This window comes from Brassica napus, chromosome A2, assembly GCF_020379485.1.
Source record: "Brassica napus cultivar Da-Ae chromosome A2, Da-Ae, whole genome shotgun sequence".
NCBI lineage: Eukaryota > Viridiplantae > Streptophyta > Magnoliopsida > Brassicales > Brassicaceae > Brassica > Brassica napus.
Window position 1 is genome coordinate 4,523,051 of NC_063435.1, and position 16,977 is coordinate 4,540,027.

Genomic DNA, 16,977 nt, shown 5'->3' on the forward strand with positions numbered 1-16,977 from the left:
ACGAGAAGCAGTATAAAGGGAGATGCCAAGCAACGTAACAACTCATACCTTTCTCGGCCTTTTGGCTAAGATCAAGTGTAGTATCTGTTCTTATCAGTTTAATATCTGATATGTGGCCCATTGGGTCACACGATATTAACTTTATTTTTTGAGAGAGAAGGCCCGTTAAGATAGCTTGCTATCTGGGCTTTCAAGAGTCGCCCATGCGTTGCACTACTGCACGGGCTGGCTCAACCCGCCAATTTTAACAGTTTAATTTTTGGTCCCTCAGCTTATAAGATTTTAAACGTATTATCTCTAATTAATCGGAATTGTACTTTTGACCCCATTCAAGTGATTAATATTCTAAATGGGCTAATGGGCCTACGTGACTATATTTAAGTGATGAAAGTGGACAAAACTAAACTACTTTAGCTTTGCTTACAGTTGTTGTCCTAAACCGCGTTAAATTTCGAATCATCCTCGATCTCGTCGTCTCTTGTTTTCTGATCTCGTAGGTTCATCGGGAGAGAGAGCGAAGATGGTGGAGAGAACGATGAGTCTAGGGTTCGGAGCCAACGGAGGAACCTCAGGGGTTAGAGAAACAATGTGGGCGCAGCAAGAGCTTCTTCAGAAGATCAGTCAGGAGCTTGACGATGAGCGAGAAGCCTCGTCATCGGCTGCTTCGGAAGCCTTGTCGATGATCCTACGCCTACAGGGGGAGAAAGCAGCGCTGGAGATGGAGACTAGTCAGTACAAGAGGATGGCGGAGGAGAAGATGTGCCACGCGGAGACTTCTCTGACGCTCTTCGAGGATCTGATTTACAATAAGGAGATGGAGATCGCGTCTCTTGAGTTTCAGGTTCAGGCTTACAGATGCAAGCTGCTCAGCGTTGGGGTCTCTGATCCAGCTGTCGTGGAGAACAAGTTCCCGCAAAATCTTGTCTTCTTTGGTGATACCTCTTGTGGTGTGAGGAAGATGAAGCGTAATCTATCGGTAAAAGCTTTTATGTTTTCATGTTTTGAGAGAAGATGAGACAAAGTTTAATATCTTGTCTGTTGCAGAGTCCTTTCGATGGTATGAGCATTGAGAGAAGGAGCCTGCTTCTGTCTGATGGTAACGGTGACAGTTCTTTATCTCTTGGTGAAGACTTGAGTGCTTATTGGGAAGAGATGAGGAGAATAGACGACCATGTTCGAGAGATTTCAGACACGAGAGATTCTCCCAAGGAGTCTAAATGGCCTTTGCTTAGGCGCAAGTCTATGTCACATGCGTTGGTTTCACAGGTCAGCAATACTATACTCAAGTCAGCCAAGAGTGATGTCAGTTCGATAATGGAGAGGATGAAGAACCCTGATAGATTGTCTGCCGCCAAAGATGCTTTGTCTCCAAATCTCCAGGACATCTTCAAGATTCCGAGGACAAAGGAAAGCCTTACAATCATCGAAGAAGAAGAGGAAGTCGAAGAAAGAAATGTAAGTATTGAGTGAACTAGTCTTTTGATAAAAACAAATTTGGTCAAAGTGCTGATAATGTGTAGAAGGAGTCACAGGTTAGAGGGAACATGGAGAGTAGTAATTACGAAAGGGAATTGAGTAAGCCGCCGCCAAGCATCAAGGAAGAACATATGAGTTTGTTAAAGGAGATTAGAGAACAGCTCAATGCAATGCAGTCTGAGATGAGAAGCTTAAGATCAGAACTGCATCAAACTCAACATGTGTCTCATCTGGAGGAGGATCCAGCCCTTAACTCAATTCAAGAGGTAATCACTTCTCTTTCTACTTGGTGAGAGATGTCTAAATAATATTCAGAACTAAACATTTTGTGTTGTTTCTTGAAACAGGCTATGATTCACTTCTGGCTTTAGAAGCTATAATGCCTGGGAGTGGTTCTAGTTTCCCATATACAGACCATTTGTATGTTACTTAAGGGATGTAAAAAGAAACTGATATGTAACTGCACTGGCATTGTGAAAACAAAATCTTTAAATCTCTCATGAAAGTATCTAAAGTTGGTCCACAAAGGTTAGGATGTCATGTTAGTTAGCGGATACACAAAATGCAGGAAGGGTTATCGAGATCAAGAGTAGTGCCTCTCAAACACTTGAAGTGGTAGACATGACCACAAGCCAGCACGCAGGCTTCTTGCAAGCTCCGCAAAGAAGCATTAGGTCGTTCTGGATCAGAGGCTAGATCTCTGTCGCATAAATCGCATACGTGTCCAACTTCCTCAGCATCAAACACCTTGTCAAGCTCTGCTTAAAAAGCCCCCAAAAAATATCAAACATAAGAAAAAAGCATATAGCTCTCACTCAAGTATTGAATAAATTATATATTACCATCGCGAATCTGCGGTTTACTCGGAACCTGAGCATTCACAGTCTTGTCGAGAAGTTGGACCTCTTTAGAGAGCTTTTGAAGATGATGAGATGAAGTGGAAGCAGATGATATGATCCTGACGCTTTGAGCTCAGAAGTGGCTTTCTCAATCTTCTCTTGAAGCTTCAGGAGCATCTCTCTACTTCCATCGTCTCCTTTTGAATCCATGTTTCGCACGCACAAGTCGACGGAACTTCTGTAATCGAAGACAGTCAAGCAAACAATTAAAAAGAAAAAAACAAAGTCAAATCTTGGTTGACTTGTATAATGCGAGAAGGCGCTATTTGGTTGAAACTTGTGTAACAAGACATTACGTTTACGAAGCAAAATTACAATTAGGGTCCAAACCAAGGAACCCAAAGCGTCTACCATTAGAATCCTCAAAGCAAAATCGAAACTTTACGGATCGCAATGAAGAAATCAATCAAGCGATGTTTATCAGAAATCAAAATCGAAAAAAAAAAGAGAAGGAAAGAGTTGGACGAGAGAAATCGAAGAACCTGTGGTGTGTGTGTATCAACGAACAGTGTTGAAAAGGGAGGGATTATGCTGCTGCTGCTTTGGAGTGAAATATATATTTAAACAAGCTATAATCACCAAATCGTATCTATGTATCTGCAGATAACTAAGATTTTTTTTTTCAAATTAAGTGATTAAGGGATTACCAGAAAAACAGGATTAAGAGCAGTTTTCATCAATGTTCAATCGTTAAGAACCTCTTAGTAACTTTATATGAGATTATTAATTAGGTGGATGTCTAAACCGATTTTTTAAAATAAAATTGTTTCATTTTTATTTGATTTGTCGATTAGATGAATGCCTGCCTGCGTGTCACTTTCGCCGATTTTTAGAACATTGGTTTTCATCGAAACTTCCCAAAGTTACATTACTTTTATGGACGGAAAATAAAATGTTAATACGACCATGGTGTTTTCTTATGAAAGATTAATTAAAATAGTCTAAATTTTGGAATTTTGAGTTAATACGAGCTTAAGAATTTGCATAGTGGAATTGAACGCTGTGAAATGATTTTATTCTATTATTTTTTTCATTAATTTCATATTTACCATTAACTTGAACGAAAAGGAAAATTCATTCTATCAGTTTCACAACTATTCAAAAAAAAAATTACAAAGAAAAACGTTTCAAAATATTTTTCTATAATTTTGATTATGAATTAATGAAATAAATATACCTTTTAAGCTAATTTCATCCATTTTTATTTCATTAATTCCACTCATGATTACAATTTATAATTGAATATAAAATAATCATTCATTCTTATTATTGAACTTGTTATTCTCACTATAATGTTGATTAGATTTCCGTACAATGAAGTAGTCTTAAAAAATGTTACGAGGACTGCAAAGGTCGTTGGATTTGTCTAGAAATATCGGTATTGAGCATTAATATTTGGCGAGACCCTTGGCTCTCAACAAACAGGCAGGAAAGGCCGATGGGACCTCCAACAGAGCAGACACTTGACTTAACGGTCGCAGACCTTATGTGTTCAGGAGGGCTCCAATGGAACAGAGAGAGAATCCAACTCATCCTGCCATTCTATGAGGATCGTATCCTCAGCATAAAACAGAGTGTAACCGGGGCTCCGGATAGATTGATGTGGCTGGGAACAAAAACAGGGGAGTATTCTGTGAAGTCTGGTTACTATACTGCCGTCGAGGACGATGCTTTCGGCGCTGAGGCGTTCATGGATCCAAATTTTAATTGGACAAGAGAGGTGTGGAACTTGGACTGTGCCCCAAAAGTCAAACTCTTCGCTTGGAAAGTGTTAAAGGGTGCCTTACCGGTTGGAGAAAGGCTGGTAGAGAGGCATGTTCCTGTTGACCCACAGTGTAAGCGATGTGGATGTACTGAATCTATCACTCACCTTTTATTTCACTGTCCTTTCGCCCGTAAAGTCTGGAGATTAGCTCCTCTTGTCAACGAAGTGGAGTGTAGTGGAATGATAGATTTAGTGGCTTCCTGGAAAGACATGTGTGCAAACAGGTGTCTGCCTCCGTCAGGAATAACAACAGGCCCTCTGTTCCTTTGGATCATTTGGAATTTGTGGAAATCCCGAAACCGGTTTGTGTTTGAAGGTTTCTACTCCTCCCCGGAAGATGTCTTGACGGCTGCGATTGTTGTGGCAAGGGAATGGAGTACAGAGCGGAAGCAAGAGAAAGTTTCGACCAAAGGAAGAATAAGGCTGGACCAGCAAAGACCCTTTAACACGATAGTGGTGAAGACTGATGCGGCTTGGGACGCCCTTCGACAAGCAGCAGGCCTGGGATGGTTTCTGCAGTCCAACTCTCAAAACAAGACCTACAAGGAGCGTGTGGAGTTTGTGTCATCACCTCTGATGGCGGAAGCGCTAGCCTTGCGAATTGCAGTCCTTACCTGCCGAAGATTGAAGATGAAGAGGGTGTGTTTTGAGTCGGATTCTGCTCAACTGATCAAGATTGTTAACTCGGGCTCGGGTGCGTTGGATCTTCATGGCGTTGCTTCTGATATTATATCTTGTATCCCTGCTTTTGTTTCTGTTTGCTTTGTGTGGATCCCTCGTGAGAGGAACACCGATGCAGATTTGCTAGCTAAAAGTGCTTTGAATGCACCAGGACAGTTTGTAGTTGATGGTGTTGTTAATGCCCTCAGCTAACTTTACTCCTTATTAATTTAATCAGTGTTTCAAAAAAAAAAAAAAGAGTAGTTTGTTTTGGTTCTCACCAATCAAAGGGAATATTATTTACTTGATCAACCTTCCTAATGTACATTAAACAAAGAAAGCAACTTTGACTAGTGCTAAAAAGAAAATGGAGTCAAAACACAGACATACAAGCTTGAACTGCATCTTTATCAAGATTGAATCAGCCGGGTTCAAAGAGTACAAAAATTGAAAACATTTCAAACAACCAAAACATAGAACCCAAATTTTGATATCAAGTCTTACGTCTCTCCGGTTCGGCCGGTGATTGCGAGAACCGACTTATCCCATTTTATATGCACTTTATTGGGCTTTTCATGAGCCCCAGAATTTCAGTTAACTATGTTTTATTTTTAACTAATTGGTTTAACCAGGTTGAAAAATCTAATCAAACTTCACACAAACATAGACAGACAATTTTTTTTAAACTAATGTTTATGGACGACTGGTTCGGCTGTCCTAAAATAGTAACAAATATGTTTTCCTCCTATTTTGTAGGTTATAATTAAAAGTATTTGTTTTTTGGATTTTGTGATTTACTACAAATATCATCAAACTCGATCTTGTAATATTCCGCATTTTTGGGTTAATAACCTCCGTGAATATAAAGGGTTCTATTACCTTCTATTCTAATAATTCACACACACACACACAAACAAAAGACTAGACTTTTGGATAATTGAGAACTTAATGACCAAAAATAATAAAATTCTCGGACAGGATCAGCTGTTGTACTTAATCAAAGTATCCTTAATTATCTCCAACTTACATTTGACTGTAAAACCCACCACACATTCACTCACTCACTTACACACCTATACTTTATAATCTTCCTCCTTTCCATATATGCATTCCTCATATCAAACTTAACACCTCCATAGAGACCTTTTTTATAACTCTCTTCATGGCTGATAATGTCCAAGTAGTACCCATTGAGGAACCAGCCTCGACCGCAACCGCCACAGCCACCTCAACAACCAATGAGCCAGAAACCAAAAGCTCCGATCAAATGGAGTCACAAAGCGACAAGCCACCCGTTGGAATGTTGGTCACAATCGTAAACCTTTGCGCCATCGGTGTTCTTCCCATCTTCACCTTCTTTCTTTCTCTAACACTCCTTGGCTACGCTGTGTGGCTCCTCTACATGCGCAGCTACGAATGCGAAGACATCCTCGGTCTCCCACGTGTCCAGACGCTCGCTAGCGTCGGCCTCCTTGCCGTGTTCGTCATCAGCAACGCGGCTCTCTTTCTCCGAAGGAAGTTTCCTATGCCCGCACTCGTGGTGATGGTGGTGATTCTTTTGCTGATGATGTTCATGGGTTTGGCGTACGCAGGAGTCAATGAGATGCAGAGCAGGCGGTTTCCGGCTACTGCGAGGTGGTTTAAGCTCAAAGTGATGGACGATGTGAACTGGAACAATATCAAATCGTGTGTCTACGATAAAGGAGCTTGCAACGAGCTTTTTTACCAATATCCTAAAGAGAAACCTTACAATAGAAGAAAAATGCCACCAATAAAGGTTTGTTCATGATAGATATATACATACTTTGATCTCATAAAGTGCAACTGGTTCATTCTAACATGATACCTAGGCCTGGGAATTCTTTTTCTAGTCGAACCAAACAGAAAATTTCGGTTTTCGATTCAGTTTTGGTTAGGATTTTGATTCAGTTTGGTAGATTAAAAAATGGTTATTGGTTTGGTTTGGCAATGGGTTACTTTGATTTTTCATTTTTTCACAAAAAAATACAACCAAACCATATTAAGTATAACCAAGAATCCTAACCAAACTAACTGAAGTAACCGAATATAACTGAAATAAAAAACTTCAGTTAAGTTTGATAAAAAAAATTAAAAACTGATATAACCAAATACCAACCAAACCGTGCTAATTCGGCAAATTGAGGCTAAACCGAACATGAAAACGTTACATATGAACATGACGTTTTGTGAAACATTTGTCCAAGATTTTCATATAGTTGGAGACGACCATTTTCCATCTTTAAGCATATATATTAGTTTACAAAAGCTGTTTTGATTTTTGTTGTTGTTGCAGAATGGATGTTGTATGCCGCCGGAGACATGTAACATGGATGCTTTAAATGCGACGTTTTGGTATAGAAGAAAAGACGAGGGCCCACCATTGGAGACGGAGGTGCTGTATGGTGGGATGGGCGGAATACTAAGCGACTGTGAGTTATGGAGGAACGATTGGAGCATAATGTGCTATGATTGTAGATCTTGCAAGTTTGGATTCATTAGATCTCTAAGAAGGAAATGGTGGCAGCTTGGTGTCTTTTTGGTTGTCATCTCTATTCTTCTTCTTATCTCTCACCTCTTGATCTTCTTGGCCACCTTTTGGGAAAGATTCAAGGGTCAATAATCATCATGGAGGTGGAGATTTCTATGTGGTAAAATAATTCATTTGTTCTGTATTCATTTTAGTACTCAAGCAGGTGTTCCTTCAAGCAGATCTTTAGCTCTTCATCCTTTCTCTCTGTCTCTTTGTTTGGTTTAGTGTAAAGAACGTGTTTAAAATAAAGTACAAACAATTGGTTTGATTCAGAACTCAAAAAGAAGTTCTTGAGTCCATTGCTGAATCTTTGAAGCACGGGACTTGAAGGTTAGAACTTAAAAGCGTCATTGGTCGTATATAACACGGATGAGAAGGTCTAATATTTTGCATGTGCATGTGAATGCAGCAAATGTGGTAAACCATGTTAAATTTCTGTGTTGTTTTGCATTTATTCATATGTTTCCGCACAATTTTCTCCCATTCTTTGTACTTCTTCCGTTTTTAATAGATGACATTTTAGTATAAATTTTTTATTCTAAATTAGATAACATTTTAGTTTTTCAATGTAAAATTTATAAACTTTTTATATTATATGACTATTGTAATTTGCAGTCTAATTTATTATTAGTTAAATTATATTTAGAAAAATAATTAATGATGTTTTTGCTTAGAAAATATAAAAAAATTAAATATTTTGTTAACATATAATATATGTGCTTAATTTTAAAACGACATCTAATAAAAGGGAAATGGAGCAAGAAACGAAATAAAATGTAACAAAGGAGAGCCACAATAAAGATACTTTGTTCTTTTATTGTCCTAAACTACCAACAGAGGAGTGATCAAGCTGGATTATTTAAGCTTCTTGGAAATTAGGTGCACATATAAATACTATTAGGGAGATAGAAAAAGTGGAATACATCTTTAATAAAAAGGACTGCTTTAATAAAAAGGTGAAATTCTACATTTTGTTTCCCTGCTTGCATCCTTCATCTGTACAAAGAATAGCCAATCTTGGGGGGAGTCATAGACAACAAACAAAAGAGTCTCTTCGCACTCAATTAGTGAGTGAAGACACAGAGCTAAGGCCGTGTCTCATGGCTGCTTCCCACACCAGATCAATACGGTCAACGTCAATGGCTCCAACCTCATGATGCTTCCAACCCTCCAGCATATGAACCACTCCTCCTGCATGGCATGCATGCACCACTCCTCTCTCCATTGTGTACTGCCACAAACACAACACACACACATACATGCTTAAGAGTTTAGCTTAGTGGACTAAAAGAATAAAAGATACAAAAGGTTCTTTATACCTCACAGGTTCCAAGTCCTTGAACATCTTTAGGGAGCCTCATAGCTGCTAGATCACCATAAGTGCAGTTCCTTCTAAATTTGAGGATTGGTGGCACTACAAACTGGTGGAAATGAGTTCCTGCAGGAGCCCAGCTCTGTTCCCTTGGTGTTAACCATTTCCCAACGATCCAAGTCTGCATATACATAGTTCAAACACCCCCAAAGTCAATACATTTACGTTAACACACCAAATGAAAAACAGTTAGAACTCAGTACGCTACCTTGCAGTTTTGAGCAGCGTTGTATTTGGTCACTTGTACGAGGTAGTTTTGGAACTCAGCAGGAGCTTCTTTCTGAATCTTTTGGAATCTCTCTATCGACATAGTCAACATCTGTAAATTGTTTTAACATCTGTTAGACTCTGAGACAATGTTATTAGTTCGTTAAGGATTAGTAAGAAAACTTACGAGAACTCTCACTCTACGACGACAGAGGTAAAGAGCGATGGCTCTTCCCAGCTTAGAAGTGGCTCCTGTCAAGAACACTTCTTTCACATCTTTTGGAATTTCATTGAGAATCACTGCTGCGGTTAAGGTGTTCCCATGAACCACACGAACTCTAAGGTCAGGATGCTTGTTCACAAACAACGTCCCACCACCATTCAGAGCTTCGTTCTGCGAACAAACAAACATAACATAAATATGGAACCCTTTTAAGTGACTTGACTCACAAGTTTCAGATCTTTTAGAGATTTAAACCTTGTTCAGAGCAGCCAAGCTTATGACTTTAACACCAATCTTATCAGCTCTCAGAATCGCAGCCTCGATCTGATCATTAATCCCTTGTGTAGCAAACGGTAAGAAGTACTGCAAAACAGAGGAAAATGCTCTGTAAAACACTCTGTTCTCTCTGTTTTCAAGGGGAGTAGAAAGAAACAGAGATATTACTTGGAATCCGAATCTGGGAACTCCCCAAGTCTGGCAAAGATTGTTTCTAAGGGTGTAGAAGCTGAAAAGAAAAGCCTTTGACCAAACCCACATGCCTAACATCACCATGAAAGTGAACGGCCACATGGGAAGCAAGAAGAGCCTCGTCGTGTATGGCATCGAAGCGAACGATCTGAACACAAACGGTGCGTGCATCGCCGACATCACATCTACCCCATGAGCCAAGAACACAAACTCCGGCACTCTCTTCCGTTCCCCTGCACACAAAGATCAATTCAGTTTTTCAAAAAAAAAAAAAAAACGGTAACTTTGTGGTCAAGGAAGGGGTACTATTGTCTTTTCAAGTCTTTGGCTTTACATCCTTGACTCTGACCACTCATAAATTGGCTTAACCTGTTTGGTATTGCAGCCAAATTTATTCAACTAGTCTAGTACTCTCTGTCTAGACTCACTTTGTTTCAAAAAAGTATTTATTCTAAGATTTTTTTTCGTTTCAAAAAAGGTAACATTCTATATTTCCAATATTATTTTAAGTATTTATTTACTTTTAACCTTTTAAATAATCAATAAATTTATATTTAAATTATTTTCATTTAATTAATTCTATACTAAAAATATATATATATAATTGTATATTTTGCAATTTTCGTCAATGTGACACTTTTGCAAACGGAAGGAGTAATAGTTTCTGTATATTATTACCTGAAGCCAAACGAATCTTCTTTTGGAGTTCCCATGAGTTTGAGTTAAGTGTGTTGCCCAAAACATCAAAGAGAGGCATAAACAGACAGAAGTTGGTCCCCATTTCTTGATGATGCAGAGTATGGTACCTGCATGATCCCCACCAATTAAATCAAACTTTTAAACATTTTTTTTAAATTCATCGCAAGTAAAAATCATATTATATATACAACTAGAAACTATAGAAATCTTTGCTTCTTAGAGTGAAAATATGACAAAGTCACGTTCGTGTGTGCCTTAAGTTGGGTCCTTAAGCATAGGATCCCCGGTTGCTCAAAAAAAAAAGCATAGGATCCCTAATTCAATGAATAAGTTAGAGAGCCTTTATTGGAAAACTTATGGTGTGTGGAGCCAATAGATCTCATCTAACCAAATCCACAAAAAAAAGTTAACATGTGAAGTACTTTTCAGAAAGGGTAATAAGATACACGTTAACAACATACGTTGGAGTGTAGATGAGATAACGTAGGATTGGTAGAGTCACGAATAACTTGTGAGAGAAGATTTCAACGTTGCAATGTCCTAAACATCTTAGGAAATCAAACATGATAGCGTATCCGTAGATCAAGCTTATTGATCCAACACCTAACAAGCAAGAACCAATCAAAGGAACTCCAGCTACGACACATAGGATAAGGTTTTCCAATAACGTCGCATTTCCAGCTGCACCCAACAGAACAAAGATTGTTACTATTACATAAAAACCAAAGAAACATTCCTTTTTATTACTAGTTACTAGTGAATTTTTTTTTACCAGTCATGGGATGTGGAACAGGAGATGAGTGGTGGAAAGAGTGGAAATGCGTGAAGAAGTAGTTGTTGCGATGAAAAGATCTATGAAGATAATAGTATAAAGGCTCTGAGAAAGTCACATGTATCACAATTAATGCGATTAGTCCTTTGGTGTTCCAGAGAGGTATACTGTTCATCATCATCAATGAAGGAGACATGTAACAGATCATGCTCGCTATTATTGCTTGCAGAAGTATATAATTGTCCCTGTAATAAAAACCCCACATATCAAAACGATAACTTTCGGTGGTTTTGAGAGTGTTTAAGACCATATACCAAGAACAGAGAAACAAAAGTAAAAAAGTGGTTCTGTACCAGTGCCATTCGTGATCAATCTGTTTAGAGTCAACACCATTAGGGTTAATCCTTAGAGTGCGAGTCACCCAAAGCATGTTGTTGTAAACACTCCAAAGGACATGAACGAGTCCTTTGAGTCCACAGATGATGAGGATATGAAGACACCATAGAGCCCTCGAGTAGTCTTGTTCGTATGTCCATGAGTACACTACTTGTGCTGCTAGAGGAGCGTATAGAAGATACTTCATAGATATAGAGAAAAATAAACACAAAAACAATATGAGTTTTAGAAGATGAAACCAAATTTTAGAAAAGAAACTGATCAAATTTTATCTCTGTAAGAAAAAGAAAAACAAACCTTAAGATTGCCATAGCTTTCCCAAGGCCAGACTGATAAAGTAACCATTCTTGGGCTTCTTGTACTCTAAGATCTCTCTCTCTCTCTTATTGGTCTATAACCTTAAAGATTTCTCCAGGTTTCAAGCAATCCTGAGAAAAAGATGTTGCTCTGTTTGTGGAAGTGAGAGAAAGAGAGAGAAACTGATGGGGTTCTCTCTAATCTCAAGAAAAGAGATGGAGATTTTTAGTTGAGGTTTTTAAGTTCGTTGAAAGATTTAACCAAAGCCTAGTTGTGTGACATTAGTGAGAGCCTCGAGCTTTGTTTACTTATATAAGCATTGAAACTAGGAGGGCCAACTAGACCCCAACATTTGTTCTTTTTATCCCTCTCTCTAATGAATTTTAAATACAGTAGTAATTTTTAAATCAATATTGTGAAGAAAATAGTTTTCACCTGAAAATAAAACTCTTACAGCAATCAGTATTCAGTGATAATTACTTTTAACTCTGCTCAATCGTACAACATTCACATGCTAGTGCAGTTTTGGTATCAACATTTTTACTTTGATGAACAGTTGATGTTTTTATTTCGAGTATAATTTGGAGTTTAGGAGTTATTTAGTTTTGCTCCAACCAAAAGAACCGGAGAAATAATTCAATCTTTTCATTTTATTAAAACTTACAAAATCTTAAAAATATATATAACAACCCGTAAAATGTCACAAAGGAATTTTGAGGCCAATAAACAACAATATCAATACAATGGAGAAACGAAAATTCCACATCCATTGAAACAAAAAGCCAAAATTTAAAATATCTTTTTGATAATGACTACTTACAATTTATAATAGTCATTATTAGCGTGAAAAGGAATGTTAACAGTTTTTTAAATAATTTATAAAAGTAAATTTACAATTTAATAAACTTTAATTCAACAAATTAATAGAGAAAATGAGAAATAACTATGTTGTAATATAAAATAAATGTAACTATTTTAACTGAAATTATATAAATACCTAATAAATTTTGTATAGTATATATAAAACTAATATATTTTACCAAAATTTATGTACAAATATCTAATTTTATATCGGAACCAATGTAAATCAGAAATGTTTGCATTGTTTTCCTAATGTAAATGGCCGCAAAAACAATCATACATGCAAACCAAACAGATAACTATAGCCTATAGGTTTGTGTATATCATTATGGACATAATCTTTTTTTTTCGACGAATTTAAATTTTATTAATATGAAAGTATAATATCTGAATACAAAGTTGGAGTTAACTATTTAGGTGGATAAACTTTACAATTTTCAAAAATAGAATTTGCTGGACCATGGCGAACAATTTCATGGGCGGCTTGATTTCCATTACGTTTGATAAAAGTAAATGTTGTTGTAGAAAGCTTATTCTTCGAGCTAGTATATCATTATGGACATAATCATAATAAATATTAGTATAATATAGATTTTTTGTAATTAAAAATGTTGAACAGTCTTGTAACTATTTTAGTGATTTGTTTGAATATCTTTTTTTAATACTTAACGACATAGAAGTATAACCAATTGATACAATGGCATAGCTTCACAGCTGGATTATAACTATCTCACACGCATTTAATTTTCGGTTTACGGTTGAAGCGGCGATGGTTACAGATCTTGCCCTCGGTGGCTTCTTCGTATACTCAAATTTGTATTCAACTTGTCCTCTTCTTCTACTTTTCTAACATTTACTTAAACTTTTTATGGTTTTTCAAACCACAAATTAATCCGCGTTTATGTCACGTACACTAAGGGGATGATTGGTAAGTGCTGTAGCTTTATATTTTTTGCTGTAGAATTTAATCTGTAAATTTATTTGCTGTAGCTTTCCTTGCTGTAGATTTCTAAAGCACTAATTTTTTACTCTGTAAATAAAGCTCTCTACAGCCATATTTTAATTTTTCAGAGATTTTTTTGCTGTGAGTTTTTTAAGGAAAGCAAAGCTCGATTGGTTGACATATATAGCTGTACACTAAATTTTAGCTGTCCAGAGCATCTACAGCCCCAACCAATCATCCCCTAAAGCTTAGCAACAAAAGTTTTAAGCGCCTAAAATATATCACGTGTATAAAAGCATTACTTAATTATCATTTTAGATTTGAACATACAAATTATAAAAATTTCTAATTTTGTATATTTACTAAATAAAAACATCATTAATAAAAAGATAAATTGGAATAAAAAATCAATAAATGATACTTATTTTGAAACATCAATTTTATCTACAACAAAAACTAAACCGAAAAAAAAAGAAAGAACCAATTTTGCTTTGGACAACATTTACTATAGGGTGCGTACAATAGTGGTACTATAAAAATGTTAATAGGGGTCAGGATTTAAGATTCATATAAATGCCATGAGTAAAAGAATCAAATGATTCAAATCGAAAGACTAGTAAAAAAATAAATCATAAGCTATATAATGTCAGCCATTTAATGCCTTGGCAAGAAAAATCATGTTTGTATGCAGTTGCTAATTTCCATGTTTTGATGTTCTCATATCTAGTTGGAAGTTAATTTTAACAACTAATTAATGCGTATAACACATTAAACACCCTAAAAGCATGTTCAGACTTGAAAACTATACTACAAAAAGAATAGTCTAAAACACACCGACTCGATTGTGGTTACCATGATAATAGGAACATTACTGCCAATTCATTTGCAGTATCTTCGAAATGGAGTCACATATTGGACTGGCCAAGCTTATGCATGATTGTATGGATCAATACGGTCCAAGCAATCGAACTGGATATAGTGATCCTAAATTATACAATTAATATTAATAATTTTTAATTATACAATTATTTCCGTTTAAAATTTGTAAAATCATGAATTAGAGAATTAATTATGTCGGTGTTAGAAATAATGGTAGTTAGCGAAACTGAGTATCAATAAGGTAAAAACATAAGCTATTACTATTAGCTCACTCCATGCAAAACATCATATATTTTGCAGTAAACAATTGAATAAAAATCATTGCTATGTGTGATTAGTTTTAAATTAAAAATTCATAAAAAAATATAAGTAATCATTTTGTACGTAGTGGTCATTGGTTTATTTATGATACATAATTAGGCCTATACATAATATATTAACAAATTATATGAATGTGTTGAAATAAGTCCCTTAAACACTGATATACACACAGATGTGTGTCCTTCTTCTTATAGGATAGACAGGAAGGTGGAATATCGAAAGAAGGGGTTTAGATTTATCGTTTTGTAAGTTTAGGTTACTATTTAAACCATCCAAAAAGTGTAGAACCCCCATAATAGGAAACTGCATTTGTTCAAACTGAAAATATAGATGAAAGTAACAAAAGATACGGAGCATATTGTTGATCTTCATTTTGTGGTCGTCAAAAATATTTTGGATGTCTCTTTATTGATCTTGTATCACAAGATTCACAACGAAACTCCAACTGACTCTGAAAAGGAAACCACTTGATAAAATGAATGTTTATAAGAAAAATGGAAAAACATTTTACAAAATTGTTATCACACATAAATATAAATTTATGTTCTTAAAAACCTATAAATGATTAGACAGATAAGTTGATAACAATGATAAGTATACAAAATTGGCATACTTGAAAACTATAGATGGTACTATATGGAATATATATATTAACTTACTTTATTAATCCGGTTACAAGACATCTGCATATTATTATAGGTTTCACTAATGCATGTTGAGCTACCCTGTGTACATGTATTGCGAGTTGGATTAAGCATGGTCTGAGTTTATGCGCTGAGCCATATGTGGTTCTCCAGTGTCCACCGTGGTCATATACATATAGTATATATTACAAATTTAAAAGCCAAATTAAAGAGAAGATGGGGTCGACACAGTTGTAATCAATACATAGGTTAGCCAGCCAAGTTCTTGATTTATGCGACTTTTATTTAGTCGGTGAGGAGTTTACACGCCAGATCATATGCTAAGGAGTTTACACGCCAGATCATATACTACTAGAGTGTATTCAGAATCATTATAGGTAAATTCAAAAAAAATTAATATGTTTTTAGGTAAATGATTTAAAATATCTTCTATAACTATATGATTTGAAGTATTATTTTTAATTAAAAACGCCCCAAAAAATCTATAAAATTATTAAAGGGTGAATAATCTATTTTTCAATAACTGATAAACTGAAAATTTTAATATAATTTCAGTTTAATCATTTTAACATTTCATCTATAGCTATATAATTTGAATTATTATTTTTCAATTAAAAAACTATATAAAACGAAAGTATTTTTCTTGATTATAATATAAATCACATTGATTAATTAGTCGGCTGGAGTCGTTTGCAAAATCACCACCCAACGCCCATATTCTTATGTACATAGCCTATAAGAGATAAGAAGGCCCTTTTTCCATTCCCACTAATTGGTTTATTGTTTTATACGACGCATTTAACATATTGACTAATGACGCCCATGTTGAGTCGCTAGTCATTTCTCTTTAAGGGCATGACTGGTTCAAACGCATCGGTTACGGTTGCGGTTGCAGGAGTTTGCGGATGCGGGTGATTGCAGTTTCTAGCGGTTTTAAAAGATTTGTACAACTGGTTCTGCGGTTAGAAATTAATGCGTTTGCGGGATACTTATGACTGGTTAACTACCAAATACAACAACGGTTAAATAATAAATTAACAATATTTACATTTTATATAATTATAAAATATCAAAAATCATAATATTATAATAAATATGAAGGTTATATTAGAAAGTTATAGTTTTAAATTTTTAATATTATAGAAAATATTTTTATTTTAAATTTATAATAAATATTAAAATATAATATATATATTTTGGCATTTTTATAATTCCAATTTAAAATTTGTATTGAATATTTTTATTTTTGTATTTATATGGTTTTTGAAAAAAAAAAAATTTATTCTCCCGTAACCGCAAACGCTAGCTGAAATCAGCTTTTGATTTTAAGAGGTCCGAAGCGGTTTGAAACGATTTGTAGCGGTTTGTATGATTGTTTCGAAATGCTGTCAACCGCTAGCAACCGCAAAAGCTGCGTTTGCGGGTGGTAGCGGAGAAACCAGTCATGCCTTAAATGTGAAATAGCATCGTCATCTAACATCAACGATTGACGTCAATTATTTTCTTCTATGCATTACTAATCCATCTCAAAATTTATCAAATTG

The 16,977-nt window shown here is 35.7% G+C and overlaps 3 protein-coding genes and 1 non-coding gene across 7 annotated transcripts; 3 read left to right on the forward strand and 1 right to left on the reverse strand.

Annotated features, from left to right (window-relative positions):
* The first annotated feature begins 44 nt into the window (after positions 1-44).
* LOC125589658 lies at positions 45-239 on the forward strand. The gene has a single exon (XR_007325827.1). It is a non-coding gene; the product is annotated as a U2 spliceosomal RNA (small nuclear RNA).
* On the forward strand, positions 46-1,974 carry LOC106387851. 4 transcript variants are annotated; one of them, XM_048750727.1, is made up of 5 exons: positions 46-578; positions 642-976; positions 1,045-1,455; positions 1,521-1,742; positions 1,824-1,974. In XM_048750727.1, exons 1-5 carry the CDS (start codon positions 521-523, stop codon positions 1,845-1,847), a joined length of 1,050 nt encoding a protein of 349 aa, XP_048606684.1. In that variant the 5' UTR covers positions 46-520; the 3' UTR covers positions 1,848-1,974. The 4 variants fall into 4 exon arrangements, with proteins under 4 accessions (XP_048606684.1, XP_048606677.1, XP_048606680.1 ...); XM_048750720.1 differs by having other exon boundaries at positions 46-976; XM_048750723.1 differs by having other exon boundaries at positions 46-976; positions 1,524-1,742.
* A 3,213-nt stretch (positions 1,975-5,187) lies between these two features.
* On the forward strand, positions 5,188-8,388 carry LOC125583572 (tetraspanin-15-like). Its single transcript, XM_048750731.1, has 2 exons — positions 5,188-6,577; positions 7,115-8,388. The coding sequence occupies exons 1-2, from the start codon at positions 5,963-5,965 to the stop codon at positions 7,439-7,441; spliced, it is 942 nt and encodes a 313-aa protein (XP_048606688.1). The 5' UTR covers positions 5,188-5,962; the 3' UTR covers positions 7,442-8,388.
* On the reverse strand, positions 8,150-12,073 carry LOC106387813 (very-long-chain aldehyde decarbonylase CER3). Its single transcript, XM_013827739.3, has 11 exons — positions 11,786-12,073; positions 11,446-11,669; positions 11,093-11,337; positions 10,782-11,001; positions 10,300-10,427; positions 9,598-9,854; positions 9,409-9,516; positions 9,118-9,324; positions 8,932-9,042; positions 8,671-8,844; positions 8,150-8,582 (listed from the first exon to the last, which is right to left on the reverse strand). The coding sequence occupies exons 1-11, from the start codon at positions 11,831-11,833 to the stop codon at positions 8,412-8,414; spliced, it is 1,893 nt and encodes a 630-aa protein (XP_013683193.3). The 5' UTR covers positions 11,834-12,073; the 3' UTR covers positions 8,150-8,411.
* Between the last annotated feature and the right edge of the window lie 4,904 nt (positions 12,074-16,977).